Source organism: Rhodnius prolixus, unplaced genomic scaffold (assembly GCF_049639745.1).
Source record: "Rhodnius prolixus isolate KJV_2025 unplaced genomic scaffold, Rpr scaffold_7, whole genome shotgun sequence".
In the NCBI taxonomy this organism is placed as follows: Eukaryota; Metazoa; Arthropoda; class Insecta; order Hemiptera; family Reduviidae; genus Rhodnius; species Rhodnius prolixus.
In genome coordinates, this window is record NW_027411582.1 from 2,557,610 (window position 1) to 2,582,855 (window position 25,246).

The 25,246-nt window shown below is 37.7% G+C and overlaps 1 protein-coding gene across 7 annotated transcripts in view; it reads right to left on the minus strand.

The window, feature by feature from the left end:
* The window catches only part of LOC141446724 (uncharacterized), a 317,788-nt gene that overhangs the window by 19,519 nt on the left and 273,023 nt on the right, over window positions 1–25,246 (minus strand). For all 7 annotated transcript variants that reach the window (XM_074113434.1, XM_074113432.1, XM_074113433.1 and 4 more), the window contains one exon: window positions 10,874–10,956. In XM_074113434.1, the coding sequence (XP_073969535.1) occupies window positions 10,874–10,956 (83 nt within the window). The remainder of the gene's footprint in view (window positions 1–10,873; window positions 10,957–25,246) is intronic.

Here is a 25,246-nt window from a genome sequence, read left to right on the forward strand (position 1 = left end):
AATGTAAAGGAGTTTATTAAGTTTCAAAAGATAAATGATGGAACTGTGTTCGATAAAATTTAAAAATAAAAAAAAATCGATTCAATTCAGTAAAGTGAGTTTTTCGATTGATTTTTTTAAAGCTAAATTTTGATCTCAAGTGGAAGCTCGAAAGAAAATGAGTTTGGCCAAAATCTCTTGTCTAAGAAAAAAAAAATGTAGAATTTGCCCACAACTGTTTTGGGCAATTTAAAAATGTACACATAAGTTATAGTCTGTCTTAATTTAGTATGCAATTCAAAAGCTAATATTTAGACAGGGGATAAGTTTCGTGTGTAAATACGTGCGTTGCATGCATTAAAGCAAGACCAGCGCTACTATCTGGTGAACTGGCAGTGTACTAACTATTCTGACAGTTTAAACTATTGCCCACACTGGCGGCTTCTTAAACTACACACTACAAAAATGTAATAATTTTAGTCATTTGAATTACCAAGTTTTAGTCATTAGTCATTTTAACACTGACTAAAACTAAAAAATAGAAAAGTCAAACTTAAAATAATTGTTTGTGTACACCCACATATACTTAAGCTGATTTTTTTTTTTTTGTAAACAACGTAGCACCTAAAAGTATGAGCTTGATTTCATGTATGAAAAATTTCGATTAGAAACTTTTAAGTAGATCTGCGTAAAAATGGTATTAAATTGTAACTTTGGAGGGAAGCCTACCTAGAAGTGTATCATTAATCGAATTTACCAAGAAAACAACTTGTAAATGGAATTTATATTTTTCTACATGTACATAAGTTTTTTTTTCACTTTATTTGCCATATTTACAACTGCAACAAATGTTGCATCAAGTAAATTTGATGAAACTGGGGTTAAGTTCTCATGAATGTCATGTAAGAGCAACCACCCATTGATGGAACTTTTTCTCAGTGGATATTACACTCACATCAATAGGTCCCTAGGACACTTCCGCTTCAAGCGACTGTGGAGGATTGTCGGGAAGGTGAGGAGAGGAGAGTTGTTGCACAAGAGGATTAGGATGGAGAGCTAGGAGGCTGTGAAAGTTGCGGTAGCGAGAATTTATTAGATCGTTGACAAAAGGGATGTGAAGGTTACAGTGTGTATGGTAAGGTTAGAAATGTAGTATGGAGCATTCAGGATTTTCCTATAGGATTTTAGACTGTGTTTGGAGTTACGAGGGTTTGGTTGAGCTCCACACTTCTGTTCCGTATGTCGTCCATATGGGTCTTGTAGATTGTCAGTTTGTGATTCAAGTCGAGTTTAGATCTGGGGTCAAGTAGTCTAGTCAAGTAGCTTGTAGCGTCTGTTCACGTCTTGTCGTTTCAGTCGAGTATGTGGGTTCTTGTCAATGTACAGTCCTAAGTATCGTACTACGTCAGTACATAAGTTTTAATAACAAATCTGCAAAAGTAATGGAAGTTCGAAAAAAACATCGAGCTATTTTTCAGAGAAATCCATTACGAGGAACTTCCGGTTGACCGCATTATGACCATAAACCTTCGCATGGTTACATCCTAAATCATTTATCATATTTCAACTTTTTAACCATGCTTCGGTTTTTATGGTGGACATACCCGCACTGATTTATCTGTGAAAAACATTTTTATGTATTTTTTTTTGGGGGGGGGGCCCATTAAAATATATTTTCTGATGAACACTTAACATGGAAAATCTACAAAATGGCGATTCTCTCAGGGGTAGGAGAAAGCTTTAATTATAGGAATCCATTTTTGATTCTTGACAAGTGGATTAATTCGGTTCTTTCTGAATGAATAATATATGAAGATTTATTCAATTGTACAAATATTAATACAGCATCTTATTTGATCAAAGTCAAAGATGAAAGTTTGGGACAGCAAAAAAGGGTGGGTCGGCGGAAGTGAGTATCCCAGACGAAGGAAGTGGAGCTTGCTTAAAGGATTTTGATCTGTTTAAAGGGTTGTAAGGGTCCATTTCCACTGGCAGCCAAGATGAGAGGGCCTGGAGCCCAGAAGTAGAGTGTGGAGTTGTTGGGGGTTACTTCTGGCTGCAGCAATAATGCCCAGCCCACCTCCATCGTCTAACCGACAGCTAGTTACTGTTACTGGGCTTTCATTCTCTCCACTGTACGTGTGTTATATTGCTTTTTGTCTTCAACGCCTGGTGTTGGTGGTGGGGGGCCCTTTAACTTGTTTTATAAATTGTAAAACTTGAGCGTTAATAACATTTCTCTCCCGTCTACACAGAGTTTCTGCCATTGCCTTCTTACTTTTCAAGATCTTTCGGAGGCTGGCAGCAAGTCCATCTCCCTGCTCCAGAGAATCGCCTCCACACTCTGCTGGTATAATACTCAATGCTAACATCCCTTACTAAAAACTTTACTGCAAGTATCCTGGGAAATGGGTGCTTTCTATCATTCTACATTTTTATCGGACTGAAATTATAGTTTCTGCTGTCTTGGAGGCTGCTGTGGATTTGATTTGGTAGAAAGAGAATTGTAAAGGCTCGTCCATGCATAGTGCTGTACGAAGCCACGAAAGATACAACATGCTTATTCCCTTTTCTTAGCCCTAAGGGTCTTCATGAGCTTTTCTTGGCCCTAAGGGACTTCATGAGCTTTTCTCAGCCCTAAGGGTCTTCATGAGCTTTTCTTGGCCCTAAGGGTCTTCATGAGCTTTTCTTGGCCCTAAGGGTCTTCATGAGCTTTTCTTGGCCCTAAGGGTATTCATAAGCTTTTCTTAACCCTTCATGAGCAAACCCTCATCGCTATTATTCTGCACCTAATTAACTCCTCATCACTTAATACTCCCTTCTAGCCATCTTTTCCCAGGACTTTTTTCATCAGACTCATGTACAACTTCCTGGTACATCTGCGTACGTCCATCCTTTCAACATTTTACAGCCATTCTAATAAACTTTTAGGTCTATGAACAGATACTGCAGTAGTAAGTATTGAAGAAGAGAGAAGTCCCTAATCCTCCATATCCCAAAAAATGGGAGAAAAATCCTTACTGCAAAATGGTACCAACGGCCGTAGGATTTCTTGATCGCTAAGTTACTGTCGGTTTTTTCGGAGTGGGGGAATATACAGTTTCCGCTTCCTGAAGTGTTAAGTTTTTGTAATATATTAAAAAAAAAGCCCATTTTGAGCACCCACTTCCGCTCACTTAAAACGAAGTTTCCCAGAGAAATCCTGCGCGATTGCAAAACTTTCTTCTTACGGGAAGAGATCGTAAATATATATGCGTTGGATGTTCAACATTCCTCTTTAGTTTGCTAGGATACTTCTAGGAATGGTAAGTTCCACTTTTATTAGTTTGTGGGGCGGGAGATTGTCAAGGAGTTTAGAAGACGAAGCATGCCTTTAAGTGTAACGGAAGTAAGTAGGGTTCAGTCTGGACCATATGAGCCCAACTTGGAGGAGTTAGGATGAGAAATTACTTGTGCACACAGACCCAGTTACAAACTATGTGAGTTCACTCGTAGACACACAGACAAGTTTTGTAGGCAGACGGAAGCAACAGGGATTCCGCCAGGGGTTGACAAGTATTAGCAACGACGCGCACAAGACAGGTTTTGCGTGTACGTGTGTGAGCCGTCTACTTCCGCACGCCACACAACCAACGCCATGATGATGGGTCCGTGGTGAGGTCTACCCTACTACACTGTGGGTCCAATGTGTTTCTATAATGTACACGCGCGAATATCCAATGTACCCCCGCCGGCAGTGCCCCTCCGGGGGCGGCTGCTGTTAGAAATTAGATTGTGTTCCGCCCAGCCCAACCAGAGAAGTGCTCGCACCCCCGCTTTGTGTGAATGCCCTAGCCAGAGAGAGTGTGAACCCGCTTTAACCTAATCCAATCTTGGGACAGTTCCCACTAATATAAAACAGGTATTTCCCGTGAAGGGTTCACACAGTCTTGGCAAATTTAGTGCATCTAAATATAACTAAATCTAATTCAATATTCCAGATTTCTCTAAAATGATTTAAATTTCCACTTAAAATACAATTACTTTGCAATAAATTATACAAATAGATGGAAAACAAAAATTTACGTGGCTACAAAGTAGTAGGAGCTCAGACCGGAAATTCCAAAATACGAAAGTATGGCATTTCTCCATTTCCGGTAACCGCCAAGTCAACAAATAACAAAATCAGGGGATACAGTTTGGGCATTATAGTTTCGAATCTATCGTCTACATCCAAAATTAAATTAGACCACTGGATAGCTAAAGGATCATCAGAATTCATTACGATAAGCGAGGACTGTGATGCATCGCGCGCGATGTGGAGGGGGAAGTGCCGCCATTTTGAGATCATTTTGCTGCCTATCCGAGATTTGCAATTAGTAGAACTTTTGACTCGGAAAAGCTACTTTTGTTCGTTTAAGTTTTAATCGTCAGATGTCGGCCTATACGCGTCGAAAAGCCTAAACCAAATACAGAGATCGTATACGGTTGGAAAGGGCTTCTCAAGAACAATCGAATGGTAATTAATAAAACACCATATGACCAATACGATACGAGTCAAGCTGTGCCTAGGAACGTACAAGAATGAATGCGGCCGAGCGGATCAACGACGGTGTCCAGTACATCTGCAGCTGGGGCGGTTGAAATTTTGCAAGTGGATGATGAAATCGCTTCTACATCGACAACGGACTGTATAAGCCATGGATTATGTTCGATCGTCGATTATGAAGATACATTGGGCAGCAGCTAGTCCACGTTTCACTACGACGTTTGTCAACAATCCATTCGGACATAAGTGTGATGTGTGTGATCGTCTATGGTTTCTGCGCTCATTGAAGCTAACAAAAGAAAAACTTTTCGTATCACAGACCTATAATTAATAAAGTTATATTGTAACATAGTAATTATTTGTTTCCTTGATTTCATCCTAAATACCTAAATTTTTATGTAAAAAATATAACCCGTTACATAAACGTATTCACCTACAACCCACGGCCGTGTCCATGACACAGCCACAGTACTTTTTTTTTAAAGTTGGAAGTTTTACTAAATTCATTTACTGTAGAATTTTAGATCTGGACCTACGGAGCTAAGCTGTGGGGCTCTGCGAAACCTTCCAACATCCAAAGAATCCAATCCTTTCAATCTAAAGTCCTTCGACATATCGTCAAACGCACCTTATTATGTATCTAATTTCAGCCCACCATACAAGACCTCAATATCCCCCTTTTGTCAATGACCTAATTCCTTAATTTCCATAATAGCCCTAACCACACATCCTAATCCTCGCCTGACGGTCTTTGACCAAGGCATTTACGTTTTTTAGATTTTTTAAAGTATTTTTGTTCTGTTGTACAATAAACGTTTAAATAAATAAATAACACATCCTAATCCCCACAGTACAAGCCTTATCCACAACAACAACCCATCCTGATAATCCTCCATGACGCTTGAACCAGCGGACCTTTTATCACAATCCTAACCTTCCTTACAAACTCCAGAGATATCCAGCATTAGCTGGCCCCTCCCATCATGCCTCCTTCATTGAGGCGCAGGATCCTCCAGGATTCAGCGCCACAATCTGTGCATAACTCAATGAAGATCACATTTACTTGATGTATATGTAAGTATATATACAGGTTGTAAATTAATAAATATATATATAAAAGAAGAATTTTATAACTCAGAACTAAGATCTCCTTTTTTCATTTTTTGTATTACTTGATCTCTAAAGATTTACCCCCCGGTAAGCCGGCCCGCCAAAACCATACCGCCAATTCTACGAAGCGTAAAAATAAAATGGGGGATAAATATTTCTCAGAAAAAAGTAATTTTTCAATTTTTCAATGGAGGAAAAATAATAGTGAAATCCTGTAGTAGTACTGAGCGAGGACGGGAAATGAAAAAGTTGGAAAGCATTAAAATTTTCATCTTAATTAAGATTATCATTCATACAGCCTCTCTATCTCCCCCCAACCCCTCACCACCAGGCAGGCGCTTATCCTGCCAAACAGTTCTACCAACTTCCCAACGTGAAAAAAAAATAAATAAATTGGAGAGAAAAATTAAAGAGAAAGTTTCTTGTTCTCTAATTACTTCCGTTTAATCACCTGCGTAACCCTAGGCTTTCTCTTTACCAGCGTTCACCGGATTATCTTTTCATTTTGGAAAATAAAACAGGAACCTTCTATCTTAACCAGGACATGATTTGATTATATTGTTTGTTTACAAAAAAAAAATCATTCAATTATAATTTGGGTCTAACTCGGCAACAGGAAGTGTTGTTATCGGTCAAAATTTATGATTTCGATTTAAACCGGAAATATATAACATAAAATTAGTTTTAAATAAATTTTTTTTTGGGCGATTATCGAGAAAATCTCACCAAAGTGATGAACCCTTACTTTACTTCCGCTTGGGAAGTTTCCTTAAAAATGAATTTTAGCAAGTCTTCTTTACATTATACATATATCACGCGGGCTTTTAAGTCCAACTACCAATTAGCGTCATGGAACGAACGTATTTTACTATAAATTTCTCATATTAACTATTAATTAAATCCACTACTTTGAGATAGGAAATCGAACCCACTAAACCAACAATACATCTTAGCTTTGCGGGTCTAGTCTATAACCGCCTAACATACTTTACTATAAATTTCTCATATTAACCATTAAATAAAAATCCAAGACTTAGAGATAGGGAATCGAGCCCACTAAACCAACAATACATCTTAGCTTTGCGGGTCTAGCCTATAACCGCCTAATATACTTTACTATAAATTTCTCATGTTAAACATTAAATAAAAATCCAAGACCTAGAGATAGGGAATCGAACCTACTAAACCAACAATACATCTTAGCTTTGCGGGTCTAGCCTATAACCGCCTAACATACTTTACTATAAATTTCTCATGTTAAACATTAAATAAAAATCCAAGACCTAGAGATAGGGAATCGAACCCACTAAACCAACAATAAATCTTAGCTTTGCGGGTCTAGCCTATAACCGCCTAACATACTTTACTATAAATTTCTCATGTTAAACATTAAATAAAAATCCAAGACCTAGAGATAGGGAATCGAACCCACTAAACCAACAATAAATCTTAGCTTTGCGGGTCTAGCCTATAACCGCCTAACATACTTTACTATAAATTTCTCATGTTAAACATTAAATAAAAATCAAAGACCTAGAGATAGGGAATCGAACCCACTAAACCAACAATACATCTTAGCTTTGCGGGTCTAGCCTATAACCGCCTAATATACTTTACTATAAATTTCTCATGTTAAACATTAAATAAAAATCCAAGACCTAGAGATAGGGAATCGAACCCACTAAACCAACAATACATCTTACCTTTGCGGGTCTAGCCTATAACCGCCTAACATACTTTACTATAAATTTCTCATGTTAAACATTAAATAAAAATCCAAGACCTAGAGATAGGGAATCGAACCCACTAAACCAACAATACACCTTTGCGGGTCTAGCCTATAACCGCCTAACATACTTTACTATAAATTTCTCATGTTAAACATTAAATAAAAATCCAAGACCTAGTGATAGGGAATCGAACCCACTAAACCAACAATACATTTTAGCTTTGCGGGTCTAGCCTATAACCGCCTAACATACTTTACTATAAATGTCTCATATTAACCATTAAATAAAATCCAAGACTTAGAGATAGGGAATCGAACCCACTAAACCAACAATACATCTTAGCATTGCTGGTCTAGCCTGTAACCGCCTAACATACTTTACTATAAATGTCTCATGTTAAACATTAAATAAAAATCCAAGACCTAGAGATAGGGAATCGAATCCACTAAACCAACAATAAATCTTAGCTTTGCTGGTCTAGCCTATAACCGCGTAACATACTTTACTGTAAAGTTCTCATATTAAACATTGAATAAAAATCCAAGGCCTAGACTGGGGGAATCGAACCCACTAAACCAACAATACATCTTAGCATTGCTGGTCTAGCCTGTAACCGCCTAACATACTTTACTATAAATTTCTCATGTTAAACATTAAATAAAAATCCAAGACCTAGAGATAGGGAATCGAACCCACTAAACCAACAATACACCTTTGCGGGTCTAGCCTATAACCGCCTAACATACTTTACTATAAATTTCTCATGTTAAACATTAAATAAAAATCCAAGACCTAGTGATAGGGAATCGAACCCACTAAACCAACAATACATTTTAGCTTTGCGGGTCTAGCCTATAACCGCCTAACATACTTTACTATAAATGTCTCATATTAACCATTAAATAAAATCCAAGACTTAGAGATAGGGAATCGAACCCACTAAACCAACAATACATCTTAGCATTGCTGGTCTAGCCTGTAACCGCCTAACATACTTTACTATAAATGTCTCATGTTAAACATTAAATAAAAATCCAAGACCTAGAGATAGGGAATCGAATCCACTAAACCAACAATAAATCTTAGCTTTGCTGGTCTAGCCTATAACCGCGTAACATACTTTACTGTAAAGTTCTCATATTAAACATTGAATAAAAATCCAAGGCCTAGACTGGGGGAATCGAACCCACTAAACCAACAATACATCTTAGCATTGCTGGTCTAGCCTGTAACCGCCTAACATACTTTACTATAAATTTCTCATATTAAACCATTAAATAAAATCTAAGACTTAGAGACTGGGGGAATTGAACCCACTAAACCAACAATACATCCTAGCATTGCGGTCTAGCCTATAACCGCTCGGCTATCGGGATGCCTTCTTTGTAATATACATTCTATGAGCTATATCAACACTATATTCCAATAAGTGGTACTTTCGGATGTGGATTCCTCTGGTGTAAAACCAATCGTATTACTAAAGAATCGATTTTTGTTTTGTTTTTGAGATATTTCACTCACACCCTTTTTCGGAGAAAACGGAAATTCCTTGAGAAAACTAGAAATGATAAAAGGGACGTCGTGTATTGCTATCCTCGCTTAGAGCTTCTCTGATGGAATCAGAGCTTGGAATTTAGTAAAAACTAAATAAATGATTCCTTTTGCTGGTGTTTGGAGTTGTGACAGTGCACTTGGTGTTGATGATAACCGTTTCTAGAATATTAAGAGCCGCCAGACGATGTGCAAATGAAGCCCAGAGTGTACACCTGGTTGAGTAAGATAACAGTCAGCGGTGCGGGGGGAGACTTTACTACGATAAAGGAGTACTGCCTCCACTTTAGAATATTTAGGCGCACCCCACAAAAGCATGCGGGGTACTTACCGAGAGGTAGCGTCTTTACTAGCTGAAGTTAGCAGGTTTGGAACTAAAGTTATGTTGTTTTAGTAGTTGATTAAGGAAGTAGATGAAGCCAGGCACAAGTAGGCTGGCTGCCATCTTTGGTTCAGTGTTGTTGGGTGTTGTTTTGCCCGGCTGGGAGATAGTCTAACCGAGCTGGTGGGAAGCTGCACACGGGCAATCTTCCCTCAGAGCTTAACTTCCGCCGTTCGGGCGGCTCACTCTACATCTTCTATACTTTCACCAGGGTCGACTTATTGAAGGCAAATTTTAGCCGAAAATTTGCATTCTGCTGTTCTAAAACTTGTCGTTGTAAAGTTATGGAATTCACTTGTGAGTATCAGTAGATGCCATCGTCTTGGTAATTAGATATTAACTGCATAGCTCACTCTATTCTGGATTCCGGAAACGCCATTAAGTAGATCTAGATATCACCGCAAAACTGCTGCCTTTACTAAGTAAGTAAATAATTTTGTCTCAAGGTTATAAACTTCCGTTGCGAACTATTGTTTCTTATTCCTAAAATGAAATATATCATCTTCAAATTCGCGATTCGAAGAAAAAGGAAGAAATCTTAAACAATCGATTAACCCTAATGATACATCTACAGAAAAGAAGAAAATAATTTTTAGTGACGTTAAAACGGAAACGCCAGTCAGCGTAACTAAGTAATTACTCCAGTAGCGCGTATCTTCGCAGCATCATTCAACTCAACAATTTAAAAAAATCTGTGAATCCAATGAGTCTGTCTGTCAGTACTTGGTTATCTCAGAATAAAATCTACCTGAAATTGATGGTAAAAAGATGGAACTGAGACGTGATAAATCGTTGTAAGCCACTGATAATAATCAAGGAGGTTATTGTGTTAAGTATTTAACGAAATCATATAATACTTTTAATATTTACATTTTTTTAAATATTCAAGTCACCATTGGGTGGTAAAAAAAATAAATACAGAAGGCGGAAACCTACACATACGATTCTTGTATACTTTCTCGATTTATTAGGCCTTGAAACGGACGTTAAGTTTGTATACACAATTCTTAGGTCATCATTGTTTAAATCCGTTAATAATAATTACATCATATTAATAACATTTGGTGAAAGAATTTTGTGCTGTGAATTTTTTTCCCGCACGATTTGCGCTTTAAAAGATTGTTCATAACTTCCTGTTTAGGGGAGTGATAAGATATTACGCAGCATCTTTGGGCTTATTATATCTATATCTGTGTCCCTCATAAGAAATATGTTCTAAGTTGGGAGTTCCTTTTTTACATTTACCCCGTAACAGGATGTAGTGAATTCGAGAAGATTTCCACCGGAAGTGCGCGTACTTAACGCATAACCATAGTAACGCATAATTTATAGTAAAGTATGTTAGGCGGTTATAGGTTAGACCCGCAATGCTAAGATGTATTGTTGGTTTAGTGGGTTCGATTCCCTATCTCTAAGTCTTGGATTTTATTTAACGGTTAATTTGAGAAATTTATAGTAAAGTATGTCAGGCGGTTATAGGCTAGACCCGCAATGCTAAGATGTATTGTTGGTTTAGTGGTTAAGTCGTCCACTTTACCCTCGAACTGAGTGATGAACTCATGTGCACAGAAATAGAACACGCTAAAGACTTACCTGTTAAGACTAAGATCGACTATTGCTGGTTTCCCGTTGAGTTCCAAGACAACCGTCACATCGTGTATATATTCTAAAGTACCCTGAAACAAAAAAGAATATGAAATTGTAAATAATAATAATAATACTCGTGTAATTGCAAGAGAAACTAGAAAGGAATTGTTTAAATCGATTCTGAAGTAAATTTCTCAAACGGAAGTACCCGATTAGATTCAACGTACGAGTATTTCTCTAGCGGAAGTACGTTTTTATAAAATGGATTGTTCACTTCTCGGAAATGGGTCCTGCACTTTTCTGTAAGCTTCTTGTATACCAGACAAACCTAGATTTATTATTATTATTTCTATCGTTGGTCTAGAAAAAATATTGGGGCCCCCAAAATAATGATCAAGCAAAGAGGGGGGGCTCCATGGATGGTAAATGTTAGGAATGAATGGTCCAAACACACCGCTGACTGTACTTGAAGTTCCTGCAGGGGCTGTAATATATGTGATCCCAGCATACGTACACTAATGTACCGGCGGTACTTACCTATATCTCTTTAGTATAGAACAGTATCTGCAAACAGGGATACAAGTATTTGGTTTTAGCCAATCTCTATCAAGGCTAAAATATGTGCCTGAACTCATTGTTCTGTGCTTAACAACACTTTCTACTAGTAGTAAGTAACCATGTTTATGGAAACCACCATTTCATGTTCACCGTTTCCACCTAGGTGTTGTAACTACAGAGTTAATTTATTAATGTACACAGGAATAATAGAACAACACTGTTTATGGATGAGAATTTTGGCGAATATTTTTCATGTAACGGTGAATCAAAATACAGTGACTTCATTTTCATAATATGAAAATTAAAAATAATTTGGAACATCGTATGTTAACACACAAAACACTTATATTACGGCCGCTTACGTAATTAAATTTCCCAGCAACTTTGAAATTGTAAATAATGTAAAAAGAAAAAGGAAATGACTTTAATATATATAACACATAATAATTCTAATGGTACCAATAGTTTCCTCTATAACTAAAATTAATCGAATTGTTTTAGTGTTAATAGTTATTGAGATATGGAAGGTTAAATTTCGCTGGTTTTCAAATACCTTCAAATTTCAAACGTTTGTTTCTCTTTTTGTATTCATTAGATTTTAATGTTAAAGTGCGCTGCCTCTCTTCTGATCCCTTTTCTAGGTGTAAGTTTCTCTTACTCTAGCAAGAGCGGACATGAAATTTATTGTAATCTGTATTGCTAGCATGCTGAGAAAATTTGCACTTTCTCATATCTTGTAATTTCCTACTCTATTAAGCACCTGCTCACAGAAATTAATGACCTAACCTATTTCTCAAAGCTCGTCGCAAACATTAGACTTAATAATTCTGCAGCCAAAAATTATGTTATTGGAGTTGTTACTTTAAAACTTAACTTGCCATAAGCAAGGGGTGCTTAATGCATTAAACTCCTTTCATTAGAGATCTTCATAATATTCAACGCCTGTATTCAACTCGTTTGTCCTGTAAGTTCGCTTCCAAGATTATAAAATTAAATATTCAATTAGATGGCCCTCTTAAGCCGTAAAGTTGGTACACTCTACATCCTTAATGTGATTTATATCCGGCATCACTAGCCCGAAAGTCGTAATCTAGTTCGGCAATAGCAATTTTTCGCTGCTGTACTGGGAAAAATAATTTTTTTATTTCCTTTTTTGGGGCATAGTTTAATTTTGATATACCGGATGCTAATGTGGCGTTTTGGGTTAATTCCAGGTATTGGAGGGGATGTATTCTCTTTTAATCTTTCTGTTACCTTGCTATACACACATTGCATCGAAGGTAGATCTGGGACTTTTATTTGATAGTACATTTTTCCAGGATGACTGCCATACTTAGAAGAGAGGATTTCCTACAAAGTATCACATTGAAAACTTCATATTACCGGTCTAAGGCCTTGGATTTTATTTAATGGTTAATATGAGAAATTTATAGTAAAGTATGTTAGGAAGTTATAGGCTAGACCCGCAATGCTAAGATGAATTGTTGGTTAGTGGGTACAAATCCCGGTGTCTAGGTCTTGGATTTTATTTAATGTTTAATATGAGAAATTTACCGTAAAGTATGTTAGGCGGTTATAGACTAGACCCGCAATGCTAAGATGTATTGTTGGTTTAGTGGGTTCGATTCACTATCTCTGTCTTGGACTTTATTTAATGGTTAATATGAGAAATTTACAGTAAAGTATGTTTGCTAATCGCCTCCGTGTACGACACCTAATTGTGGTAGTTGGACGTTAAGCCCCGCCTTAAAAAAAAAAAAGGTTTCTGTAATCATACTCGTTAACTCGAAGATGAATTATTAAAGATAAATCAACGTCTGACGATGACTGGAACTTTGAAACCTTTCGGAGTTTAAGGGCAATAAAAAAACATGCTCGCCGATTTGTTTTTGTTTTTTTAAATAAAATTATCTAGAGAGAGGAAACAGGAAATAAGGAGTGTTGAATGAATTCATAAAAATGAAATAAATAAATGAATAAACAAAAAAAACAAATGATAATGCATAAATTGATAAGTTATCAGAAATTGCGTAGGTTGGATGGCGATTAAAATTTAGAATGAATGAATGGGTGATTCAGTTTGTATCCTGGGGATTCAGTGCTTCCCCCCTGGGTGGTAGAGGAGGAGGAGTTGTTTAAGCTTGATTTCACTTCCTGGAAGAGCGTTCGTCATGTGCTCATATGCAGTACAAAATAATAACAGAAAAAATAACGATTCTCCAGTATTAGAAGGGGAGCTAGAGATGAGCTGGTTCTAGGATGGGGTTTTGTGGGAGAAATTGGGGAGAATTTCGAGATTTAGAAGGCGGGGGGGGCAAATTATGAGCGGACACTTCCGGTCCGCAAATTTTTGTCTAATTTAGAATTTTGGTTACATAATCCTTAATATTTAGCCAGGATAAGTCCAAAGAAGGCACTTCTGGGGGAAATGGGAGCCCTAACTGCACCGGCAAGATATCCTTCTTGGATAGGTCCAGAAAGCTAGGTAATGCTCAAGATAATTAATCGCTAAGAAAGATGAATACAATATTGTAAATACCAGCTGCTGACCCTTAGATTTTCTCTTACCTAGGAGCTTCTTACAGCTCACTGTCCGGTGATGGGACAGTGTTGTCTGTAACGGAGAGAACATTGTCCGGAGGCCGGCAGTGCACTGAAAAAAGCTCCGGGCGCCAATAACTTTAGATGTTGACGCGCCTTAAATAATAATAATACTGTAAGTAGATATAATATCCAGCGTAGCCATAAATAGTCTTAGAATAGCTTCATCATTTATAAAAAAACTTGTTTACCACAGCTAACTTTATCTAAAATGACGTCCTAGGGATATGCTTGTCTACACAGCTGTGTCTTGCTTTATAATCCCCCCCAGTTGATCATCTTAACCAGGATAAAAACTGCAACAGGAAAGGGTAGATAAAAAAGAAAACAGACTCGGATGTAAGACAGATGACAGACTACGTATTTTGGAATATTCCAGCACATGGTGGTATCCACAGGAGATACCTCCATCTCCCCCCTAAGGGGCTTAAAGTTTGAACTTTGGTGTAATCTTCTGTAAGTCATCATGAGTGGGGAAGTAAGGCAATCGTATTTTAAGTTTTCACTGAAAATATTAGCGTTAAAGTCTTTTGAATACTTTTTTTGAAACAATAACGCTGCCCTGTAATCCAGGTCCAACTGTATGGCCGAGATGGCTGGAAAATCGATGTACATTCCAGATAGTATCAATAGTTTCTACCAACTATCAGCAACTTCATCGCCAGTGCCCACACTCTATCTACAACAACCCCTTCCTCCTTTACGAACTGTCGGTCCTCTACAAACATTCATCAATGTCAGTGGTCGTTCCACATTAATCATTTTATTATGATCGATTGTAGTTTTACATCGTTTTACATTTCGATACTTCAGGATAGTTTCTCTATTACCAGTAGTATATCGTGCACCCTACCACCTCCAACCCACTTTGATGGATTACATTTTCTTTAAAAGTTTCTAATTAATTTTTGGGGAATTATGGTTTTTTTAGGAGGAAATTCAAAAAACAAAAAGTTGCTCATTAGATAGCGTACTGGATCCCTCTACGAGAAAATCCCGGGTTCGAATCAAGCTACTGGACATTACATTTTCTCTTTCTAGGAGCTTCTTACAGATTACTGTCCGTCCGGTGATGGAAAGCTTAGTCTATGAGAAGTGCACTGTGACCAGAGCCGTAGTAGTGCACTGCGAAAAAAGGCTCCGAGCGACCACTAAGTTAAAGAGAAATTAATTGCAAAAAAAAAAAATTAGTCATGAACATTGTCACGTTAGGAAATTTTAACTTATACCTGAATATGCCCAAAATGAATTCACTCAAATCTCAAAGACGAAGTTTAGAAAAAGAAAATTTTTAGAAGGCATTTTCTCCAAAAAAAAAAATCTCAGAAAAGTGAGAAAAACGCCACGCGATAGCCGACCAGTTCGAGGCGAGATCTGTAAAGCTAATATGTATTGTGGTACTGGGTTCGATTCCCGGTCTCATGGCCTTGCATTTTATTTAATGGTTAATATGAGAAATTTACAGTAAAGTATGTTAGGCGGTTATAGGCTAGACCCGCATAGCTAAGATGTATTGTTGGTTTAGAGGGCTCATCTCCCGGTCTTAGGCCTTGGATTTTATTTAATGGTTAATAAGTGAAATTTACAGTAAAGTATGTCAGGCGGTTATAGGCTTGACCCGCAATGCTAAGATGTATTGTTGGTTTAGTGGATTCCATTCCCTATCTCTAAGTCTTGAATTTTATTTAATGGTTAATATGAGAAATTTACAGTAAAGTATGTTAGGCGGTTATAGGCTAGACCTGCAATGCTAAGATGTATTGTTGGTTTAGTGGGTTCGATTCCCTGTGTCTAGGCCTTGAATTTTATTTAATGGTTAATATGAGAAATTTATAGTAAAGTATGTTAGGCGGTTATAGGCTAGACCCGCAAAGCTAAGATGTATTGCTGGTTTAGTGGGTTCGATTCCCCTGGTCTAGGTCTTTGATTTTATTTAACGTTTAATATGAGAAATTTATAGCAAAGTATGTTTAGTCTGCTCCGTGCACGAACACCTAATTGGTAGTTGGACGTGAAGCCCTGCCTGAAAAAAATAGGCCAAAAAAAGTGAGAAATCGATTCAGCGATAGGCTACTTTTCGATTTTTTTTCAACTTTAAATTATATCGATATTTACCCCCACCCTTTATAATATAAAATGCTCAGTACGAGTCGTAAATTCTATTTGAAATGGTACTCCAAAGGGACCATCCTTCTCCCAAGAGTTTCTCCTTTAATCTGTATGGAGAAAATCTGACCAGAAATGTTTAGGACTAACACAACTGTGCTGTAAAGGGGAAAAAAAGTTTAAAAGGAAGTCGTTGGTGCTGTCTTTAAAGAAACTTTAAAAACGCACTTCCGGTGGTGGTGGAATTTTGTGGTCGAACTCAATGGACACGAATTCGGACATCACTATTCCAAATACTGCTTGCCTTAGCATTAGCTACTTCTATTGTGGCGCCAATCCCATGTAAATAAAGATTTACGAAAGCTAAAAATAGGATACTTCCGCCGGAAACTATAAATGGGAGCACGGCAGCAATAATAGTGTAACAGGAGCAAAATATTGTCCCCAACTGTAATTACTGCCGTGAGGGAATGGCTTGGGTGTCATTAAGAGTTTTTTTAATCGGTAAGCCTCTAAGTCAGGAAATAACTTGGTAATGTATTCAGTCTGGCTGGACAAAGTGGTGGCATGAAACGCTCTTTGGGGGAATTTAAATATGTAAGAACGTTCTGGTTGATTGAAATTCTAAAATGTTTGTCTAAATAAAAAAAAATTATACGGGGATTGAGGTTAGCACGGGATGAAATTGGTCTGTCTGTCTGTATGTTTGTGATTTGGGCTTTAGGTAAGGGTTGGGTTGGAGATATACTCGGACAAGAAAGGGAGTGTGGGATGTGTTTTTTGATCATATACTCCGGGACAAGCTGAGCAGCCTGCTGTTCTAGACAGATGAGAGTGTCCCAGAGATGTGGGAACACGCCCGCAGTGGGGATTGGTGTTTTTTGCCTCATGCTTGACTTGTGTATTCCCTGGATCTGAGTGTAGTAAATCCCAGCCGCCTACAACCACAAACACACACCTATGCTGTATTCTGGACTCCATAAAACGGGGAGCGAGCTCCAACCTCTGGGGGATGATGATGACTGGCGATGTGCCGACCCTTCCAGTACCCGTTATTATTGTCTAGGCAAGTCAGCCTCAGCAAGGGGGCTACTACTTCTCATGCCCTCATGTCATACCCGCTCACCACTAACATTTACAGCTCCATTTTCTATTCTACAAGTCGCTCTTCTTGTTTTAGCGTTCCGCGGGAGTTTTTCCCCTCATTTTCATCAACATTATTAACTCTTACCCTTTACCCAAAAAAAAAAAAGGGTTTCCACAACCGACGTACTTGAATGGAGTCGTTGTAGATATTTTCATTGGAATGTCCCAAGTAGAAAAACAAATCAATGCTATACAAATAGCAGAGACCTGCTTTATCAAACCTTGAACTGTCTATCCTGGGGACAAGCAAACTTAACTGTTTCCAAAACAAGTTTTAGGACTACTAACCAGCATTTGGATATCAAACAAGAAAAATCGGTGTTAAAAGAAGCTCAAAAATACAAGCAAAGCGGATCTTTTGGGTTGGCTGAACTTATTTCCGGTTCGCTGGGTTTGCAAATCGCTGCTTGTTTAAAAAAACTGCTCAAATAGAGGATCAAACCGATAGCAACGTTCATCCTCATCACTAACTAAGACACATTTGTTTGTCTATAGCAGGGATGGCGACGAACCTTTTTGAGACGTGGGTCAAATTTTGTTCATTTTTTTTTAGCACTAGCTCTTGGGTCACTAATGCCCATTCGGCACAAGAGCTAAGTTTAAAAATTTTAAACTGAATATTTTCAAAATTAATCATCTTTAAAATTCTAGTTGGCTTAAGGGGTAAAACGGGACAAGTGCTATGGGAGTCTCTTTTTACAAACATAACTTGAACAAAACCTTACAAAAGTGTGTTTTATCTGAAGAAAAATCTAAATATGGTTATTTGCTTTGGGTTGTCGATTTTTTTTTAACAAACAAAATATGAGTAAAATTATTACATTTTATTTGATATTCTGTAAACACTTTTGCTTTATTTCAAATACTACAAAAAGCATTTGTGTTTTAGAACTGTAATGGTCAAACTAAAGGTTATAGGATAGCATTTAAATTGCTTTTGTGTCAATGCGTGATTGAAGATAGAATATAAATTATCCTCAACAATTAGAAAATCTAAATCAACCCGCGTAAACATACAAATGGTTGCCTAGCAATTGTGGGTCAGTGTCTGACCCAAAGGGTCATAGGTTCGCCATCACTGGTCTATAGCAATGTGCCGCGAAAGTTTTTGAAGTGTGCCGCCAAAATTTTAGAGAAATGCATACAATAAAAATTATATATTAAATTGTAGAAGACGATATGAGAGTAGCATTATCATCTATACGACACCAAATATAAACTGTTATTATCAACAAAAAACATAAAGCTCAAATTTCTCATTAAAAGTATTCTTATAATTAACTTGTGATTAATCCCTTAATGAACATATATTGTTGTTTTTGTAGTACATATTATTTTATTTTATATTGAAACTAAACATAAACTATTTTACGCAGAGTGTTATTGGATAAGTGAAATACTTTTAAACTTATCTTATTGTTAGAGTATCACCCCAAATTTTGAAATTGTTAAAATTGTGTGCAGCGACCAGAAAAAAGGTTGAGAATCACTGGTCTAAAGTGTCCTGTTTCACACCTAGAGGATTTCAGGACGCAGGCATTTCCGGTCAAAACCTATTTCGAAAATTTGGATTACTTCCGCTGTTCAGAAGACTATTTTCGTATCACTAGTATTTCCTTTTTAAATCATGATGTGTTAAAAACTATTACCTAATTCTGTCTATAATTACTACGTATTAACAAATCTCCATTTCCAAGGTTAAAGCGCGATCAGTTGCGTTAGTTTGTAGGAGAAAAACAATTAATCGCTATATTTATGGCGTAAACGAATCTATATATACAAACTTATCTACAGCACAACTTGCGTACGTCACGACAAAGCCTAACTTGGGTCACGGTCGTTTCTTTGAATTTTTTTTTCTCTCCTGTAGAGTCACGATTAGTTTGTCCATTACCGACAGAGGACTTGTATCTCCTTCAGGACTGTTCATCCTGAGCGATTCAAACGTTAAAAACTTCTTTCGATAGATTCTCTATTTTGGGTACTTTCCTCTTACTACGCGATCACGTCAAGTTTTTGAATTCGAGTTTTTTTTTTTTAATCAGGAAATATCCGATTATAAGATCCCTGGAAGATGGAAAAAGTAGTTTTCCAGAAAATGATCAAAAGTGTATGTGAATAAAATTTCAGTAGTATGATTTCGCCGATTCCAGGACGAATTTTTGAGCAGGAAGTGATGACGCCCCCCTGCGTCATCATGACGTCACAGGACATACCCCTCATCCTAATTTTGTGGTCCAAATGGATGAGGGGGATAGGGGTGTCACGTCAACAATACGACACGATGACGCAAAATGATAGAGGTATTTTCCTTATAGCGCATCTCCTACGTCACAAGGAACGCAAGTCCTACGTCACAAGACATACCCTATCGCTCTACCTTTTGTTTTAGTCCACCTCTGCGAGAGAGAGAGAGAGGCATAATATGGGAGGCTGTGGCATGTGACGACGACATGCACACATTTCCCACGTCAGGACATAGCTTCGTCCTCACAAATATCCAGAAAGCGGAAGCCTAAATACCTCAACCGGAAATACCACTTTACTTTGAGCGGATTTTTAGACTTTTTCCGAGATTTTTCTGGAAAATGGTCTCAACTCTAGGAACTCATGGCCAGCTACAACTTTGATTTTAGAAACACTTTCTCAGGAAAATAAAATTCCATTGAGGGGCACTTCCGGGAGAGGTAAGGCTCTCAGAGACCATAATGTGACTGGGAGGATCCTACATATTATTTTTTCTAAAAATAACCTTTACAAAATAGATTCATTTAAATACAGAGCAAGAGCGCTTTAATTAAGATTACAATTATCGATGGAGAATATCGATTGTATAGTTAAAATTTTGTAGTGACAAGGGTTTGCGCCTAGAAGTAATGATAGCATACTGGAGAAGATTGGAAAGGCGAGAATGGTAGACTTATCTATCCAGCGATCTGTTATGGGATCGTACAGCACCTCTAGTAACCTAGCAACAAGATCTTACAGATTTATCTTTGAGTTAGTTAGCTCTTGTATAACTCTAGTGGTTATTAATTTGTGATTGTGAGTAGATGTAGATCTACGTTAATTTAGCCACACTAAACAGGGGAGACAAGAAGGGTTGTGGTCCATTGAGAGGCAGCTCTCTCCGTGGAGGAACATCTCATTTTCTGCCTTGGTGGTCTTTCATTATTCAGACTAGAGGTGGCTAATAGTTGGGAGGCGGTGGCGATGATTACACAGAGAGCTAGAGCCGATAGAACAGGAAGAACCCAGTCTCCAGAGCTCTACAGATACTACCAATTAAAAGATAAAACGATAGAGACATCACAACTTCATGTTGGCTATACAAACGTTGGAAGAGGATGTTTGGGGGTACTGTGGGTAACCAATGAAGTTTGCAATTAAAGTAGCCTCACACCAGCATTGTTACCGCTCGCTGGACCCCAAGTCAATGCCAATATCCCTCTTTCGCCGCCCACTGAGAGCCCCCAGATAGACAGGAAAGCCCCTTGTTTAGGCCAGTAACTTGAGTTTAAACTCAATTTCATCACATTCATTGTAGCATTAGCATTATTTTAATTTCTCTTAACCTTTAAAAGGGGAAGTTTTATAATCGTGCAGATTGTTCTATTTCAAGTTTCCGACGGAAATATCCGGTCTTGAGGTCCCTTGAGATCGATAAAATGGCCATAGTGTGCGCGTCTATACAGGGTGAACCAGACCATAGGCCTACTGTGTGTAGTACATCTAAAGTGGAGTTCAATGACGTATTGGCCAACTTCATATTTTCCACTGTTCTTGTGTGACGTCACTTTACACTTTTTTTTTTTAAATCATTACTTTTTTTCCAATAAAAATGTTATTACTCAGAAAGTTTTAGTCTGAATTCGATTCTGATGACACGGTTAGAAAGACAGATAAATTTTCTAAAAACTGATACCATTTCGAAGCATAAGTTATTCTCCAAACAGCCTCAATCTTCCTCCTGGATACTGGAAAAATAAAAAAGTAATCGAAAATTTTTGAAGAAAACTCATTAGGCCCTTATGTGATCATTATCTAGACCTGGGTGCTGGCCACTTTTTAGTAACAGTTTCCTTATCTATTGAGCTTTCAAACGGTATATCATTTGCCCAGGATTCCTTTTATCTTCGTATGAGAAATTACGTCTTGTTTTTACAAGAAAACGTGTTCACGAGCACTCAAACAGTGTTAGTTTATCAAAGTTGTTTAATTAATTGAAAACTCGTTTTAGATGGTACCAGTAGTCATTTTTTAAAGTAGATTGGCCTAAAATAAGGAAGTCAAAGGTTACAAATTGCACTTTAAACTTTTTTATTTCTGATCTCTCTCTGAAATATTTGAGAAAATTTTAGGAAAATATGGTGGTTTCAATTCACCCGTGAAAATGGAAAATCGCAGAAAATTGATTTTTAATAAATATTTCCCCAGCAACGATAATAAAAGGAAAATTTCGTCCAAAATCTGGTCCGCACACTCACACGACTTCCTCTTACCGCGACTTATCCTAAAAACAATTTTCTTCATTCTTTGAATTCGTATGAGGGAATAAAACTTTTTCCAGGATTCCGGGAGCTTTCAGGAGCTCTACAGTTTCTTTCAGAAGAAATTACTTGAACATTTTTCTTCCCCTTGATGTTGATAAAAGTTTTGTCGCCATCACAGCACTTACAATAGTAAGAGAAAGCAAAGAAAAACGTTTGTAGTTCTAGCACGATAAACCGGAAAAACATTTGGCTGGGTGGAAAAGTGCAAAGTTTTTCTTTTTAAAGGAAACATTTAAGCTAATAAATAAAATTATTAGACCGGCGAGACAAAGTCAGGGGAAACTAGCAGGAAAATGTAAGAAAAGCGTCCCTTGCAAGTCTTTTCCAAGAAAAGCAAGATTACCCGGCAAGTTAATGGAAATCTGGAGGGCGATTTTCCCTCCAGTATGAATGTTGGTGGAAAATGCGCTTGAAGTGTCCGCCGTGAGGGAAATTAAGTAGCAGTGAAAACAAATGTTAATATTTTAAACTATTTGCATTTCAAATTAGATTTTCAAGAGGTTTTTCCTTACACACTCACACACACAGTGAAAATACAGTTTTCCAGGCTCAGATTTTGGTGAGAGATTGTGTAAACAGGGAAAAGAGAGAGAGAGAGAGAGACTGAGCCGGAGTTTTAGATTTTAATTTTGTCGCCAGAGTGCTCTCAGCATCACCAGGATGGGGTTACTGGGGGTGTGGAGGGAAGACCGTTTAATAACACCCTGGAACAGAATAATGTAACAGGAAGTGACCCTGTAACTGATATATCAAATAATCTCTACACCTAACCCTCGCATGACTTTTACTTCTAATAGGGGAATACATCTGTGCCTTACCACTGATTGGGACAGAAAGTAACCATTACGGCCAGATTCTGGGCCCATGATGGGTGGACACGAAGAAGTAGGGCCAGTATTCTAGTCAAGAGAGAGAGATGACTAGCTAAGTTAGGCAGATGTTAAAGTAGCCACTAGTTAATTCCCCCCAAAGACTTCTATCCGATGCCGAAGACCCCGAGCATTTTGCATCAAGCAATCCCAACCCCAGAAGATTTGGAACTGAGTAAAGCACCACCATACTTTAGACCAGCTTACAAATCATGGATTCACATCCTGAAAATGGGCAAAAAATCCAAAAATGGGCTAAAACAGTGGTTCCCAAAGTGGTCCCTACGGACACCCAGAGGTCCCCGGTACCATTCAGGGGGTCCGTGGAAAATTAAAATTGATTTGGGGACCATGAACGTCAGGGGGTCCGCGCAAGGTTCACTATAAAATAATAAAACTGATCTATTTTTATTATTATGGAAATTAGAGACTAACAAGGTGACCAATTAAATTTAATCAAAACTAAAAGCGTAATATCTGCGTTTGTTGCGAAACGTTTTTTGTAAATATAAAACTTGGGAAAAGGAGAACGTTCTCAGTTTCCAAATCTTTCGAAATTGTAAAATAGAGATGAAGATTTGCTTGCCCACTGTCGAACACTTAACGGCTCTTCATGCAGACCTGAACCAAAGATTACTCGTGGGGATTTGCGGTAGCTACTCACTAACATTGAGCCGGATATAAATACACTCATAACATCTCATCACGTTCATCCAAATTATAAATTTTTTTAACTTTTATTTTAAACAAAAGTTATAATTTCAATAAATACTTCTTCAACAAAATGTTTTTTTAGATTTGTAATTTTTATACTATGCATTTATGTAGCTTTTTCACTTGGGGGTCCGTGGGCAAGTTTTGACTATAAAAAGGGGTCCATGGGTCAAAAAAGTTTGGGAACTACTGGGCTAAAATAACAACAACTCTGCTACGACTGCTATGAGATCATTGCGGATTCAACCATACAATGATTCAACTTTACAAGATTTGGCGGCGTAATTGGGGGCAATGGATGGAATTGATTGATTGATTAGATAAATAAGATGAACGCAGAACACATTTAAGTCACATTAAATTCTTAACCGCACATTACACTTAAACGTAACCTAACAGAAAGATGCCCACCTCAACCCCTCTCCTAGAAATACTATAAAAAGATTATTTCATTGAAAAAAAAAAAAATGATTAAACTTTATAATAACGTTTAATATGATGTGTAGACGAAGTTTTCAAAAAAGCTTGAGAGCCATTTCCGAGAAAATGATTCTCCCTCCAAAAAGAAAAGGGCTACATCCGGTTCAAGCATTTCCTTCAAGCACGATTTTAGCAACACAAGAGTACAAAGCCCATACAAGAGTACAATTTAGAAGAAAACATGGCACTTTAGTGGCAATCTACCTACCAATTTTTCCTGGAAATACTCGGAAATCAAATATTTGAAGGGAAAATTTATCAAATTAAAATTGTGGATCTATATATATAGACAGTGCGCCGAGTTTCATGAAAATCTAGAAATCTTTTGCGAGAAAATTCTAAAAAAACGGAAACAACTGTTCAGTAAAGTGAATACTTCCGGTAAATGGATTTTGGACTAAAATCTTATTGTAGCATCCTGTTGGTGGTACCTGAGAGGATTTTTTTTGCGTAAAAATCATCTTTTCGGACTCAGAGGACCTTAAAAATGGCTATTTCCGGCGAAATCAATCCCAAAATCGGAAATCTGCACGGTTACAACACTTATTAAAGTGAGGAAAAGAAAAAGAAAAAAATTGTAACTTGAAAGGAGGTCCACGAATAATGGAAAACGAGCCACCATCGTACTGACAAACAAACTCACAACGCTGCCGCCGCTTGGGGTCCTTGATATTGCCCTGGTTGTACATTGTGTTCCGAGCTGTGGATAGCACCTAATATGTATGTAAATATCTCCCCGTGGAGTGGGTTCTCGTCCAACTTACACAATGGTCGACTGCCTCTCTCTTGGCGTGAACTGGTCTCCGCCATTGTACACGCTAGGATATAATTGTGACCCAAGGGCACCCAGCTATATCTGCCAACTCTTCTGGTCTTGGCGATACAATCGATACTCCGGTGTCTATATCTCTCTCTCACTCAACAGAAGGGCGGGTTATCCCCTCACGTTGTTTACATTCTGGTCCATGATTTGGCTCCTACGAAAAGAATCTTAACTACTTCCTCCTCTCCAACGACTAGGACCAATACAAATGTCACAATTTCCTGCCAAATTCCCACCTAACCTGGAAGTGTGGAGTACAGTTTCAATCTTTTGCAGTCCTCAAGTGTGCAGGAAGCTGTGGACTCATAGATTCTTCTGGTATGGCCTCGAGTTCCCTCATAAAATTTTTGAAGATTTCGTTTTCAGGAATGGAGGCACATCAGACTACCCGAATAAACTGCTTTCTGCTGAATCTTAAGGATTTTTGGTTTAGGCTCCAGGAAATGAAATTTCAAGTCTGGAAGATTCTTGACAAGGGAGGTTCTTTTGCCATATGTATGAAAGTAAAAGTGGAAATTTAGCGCCCTAA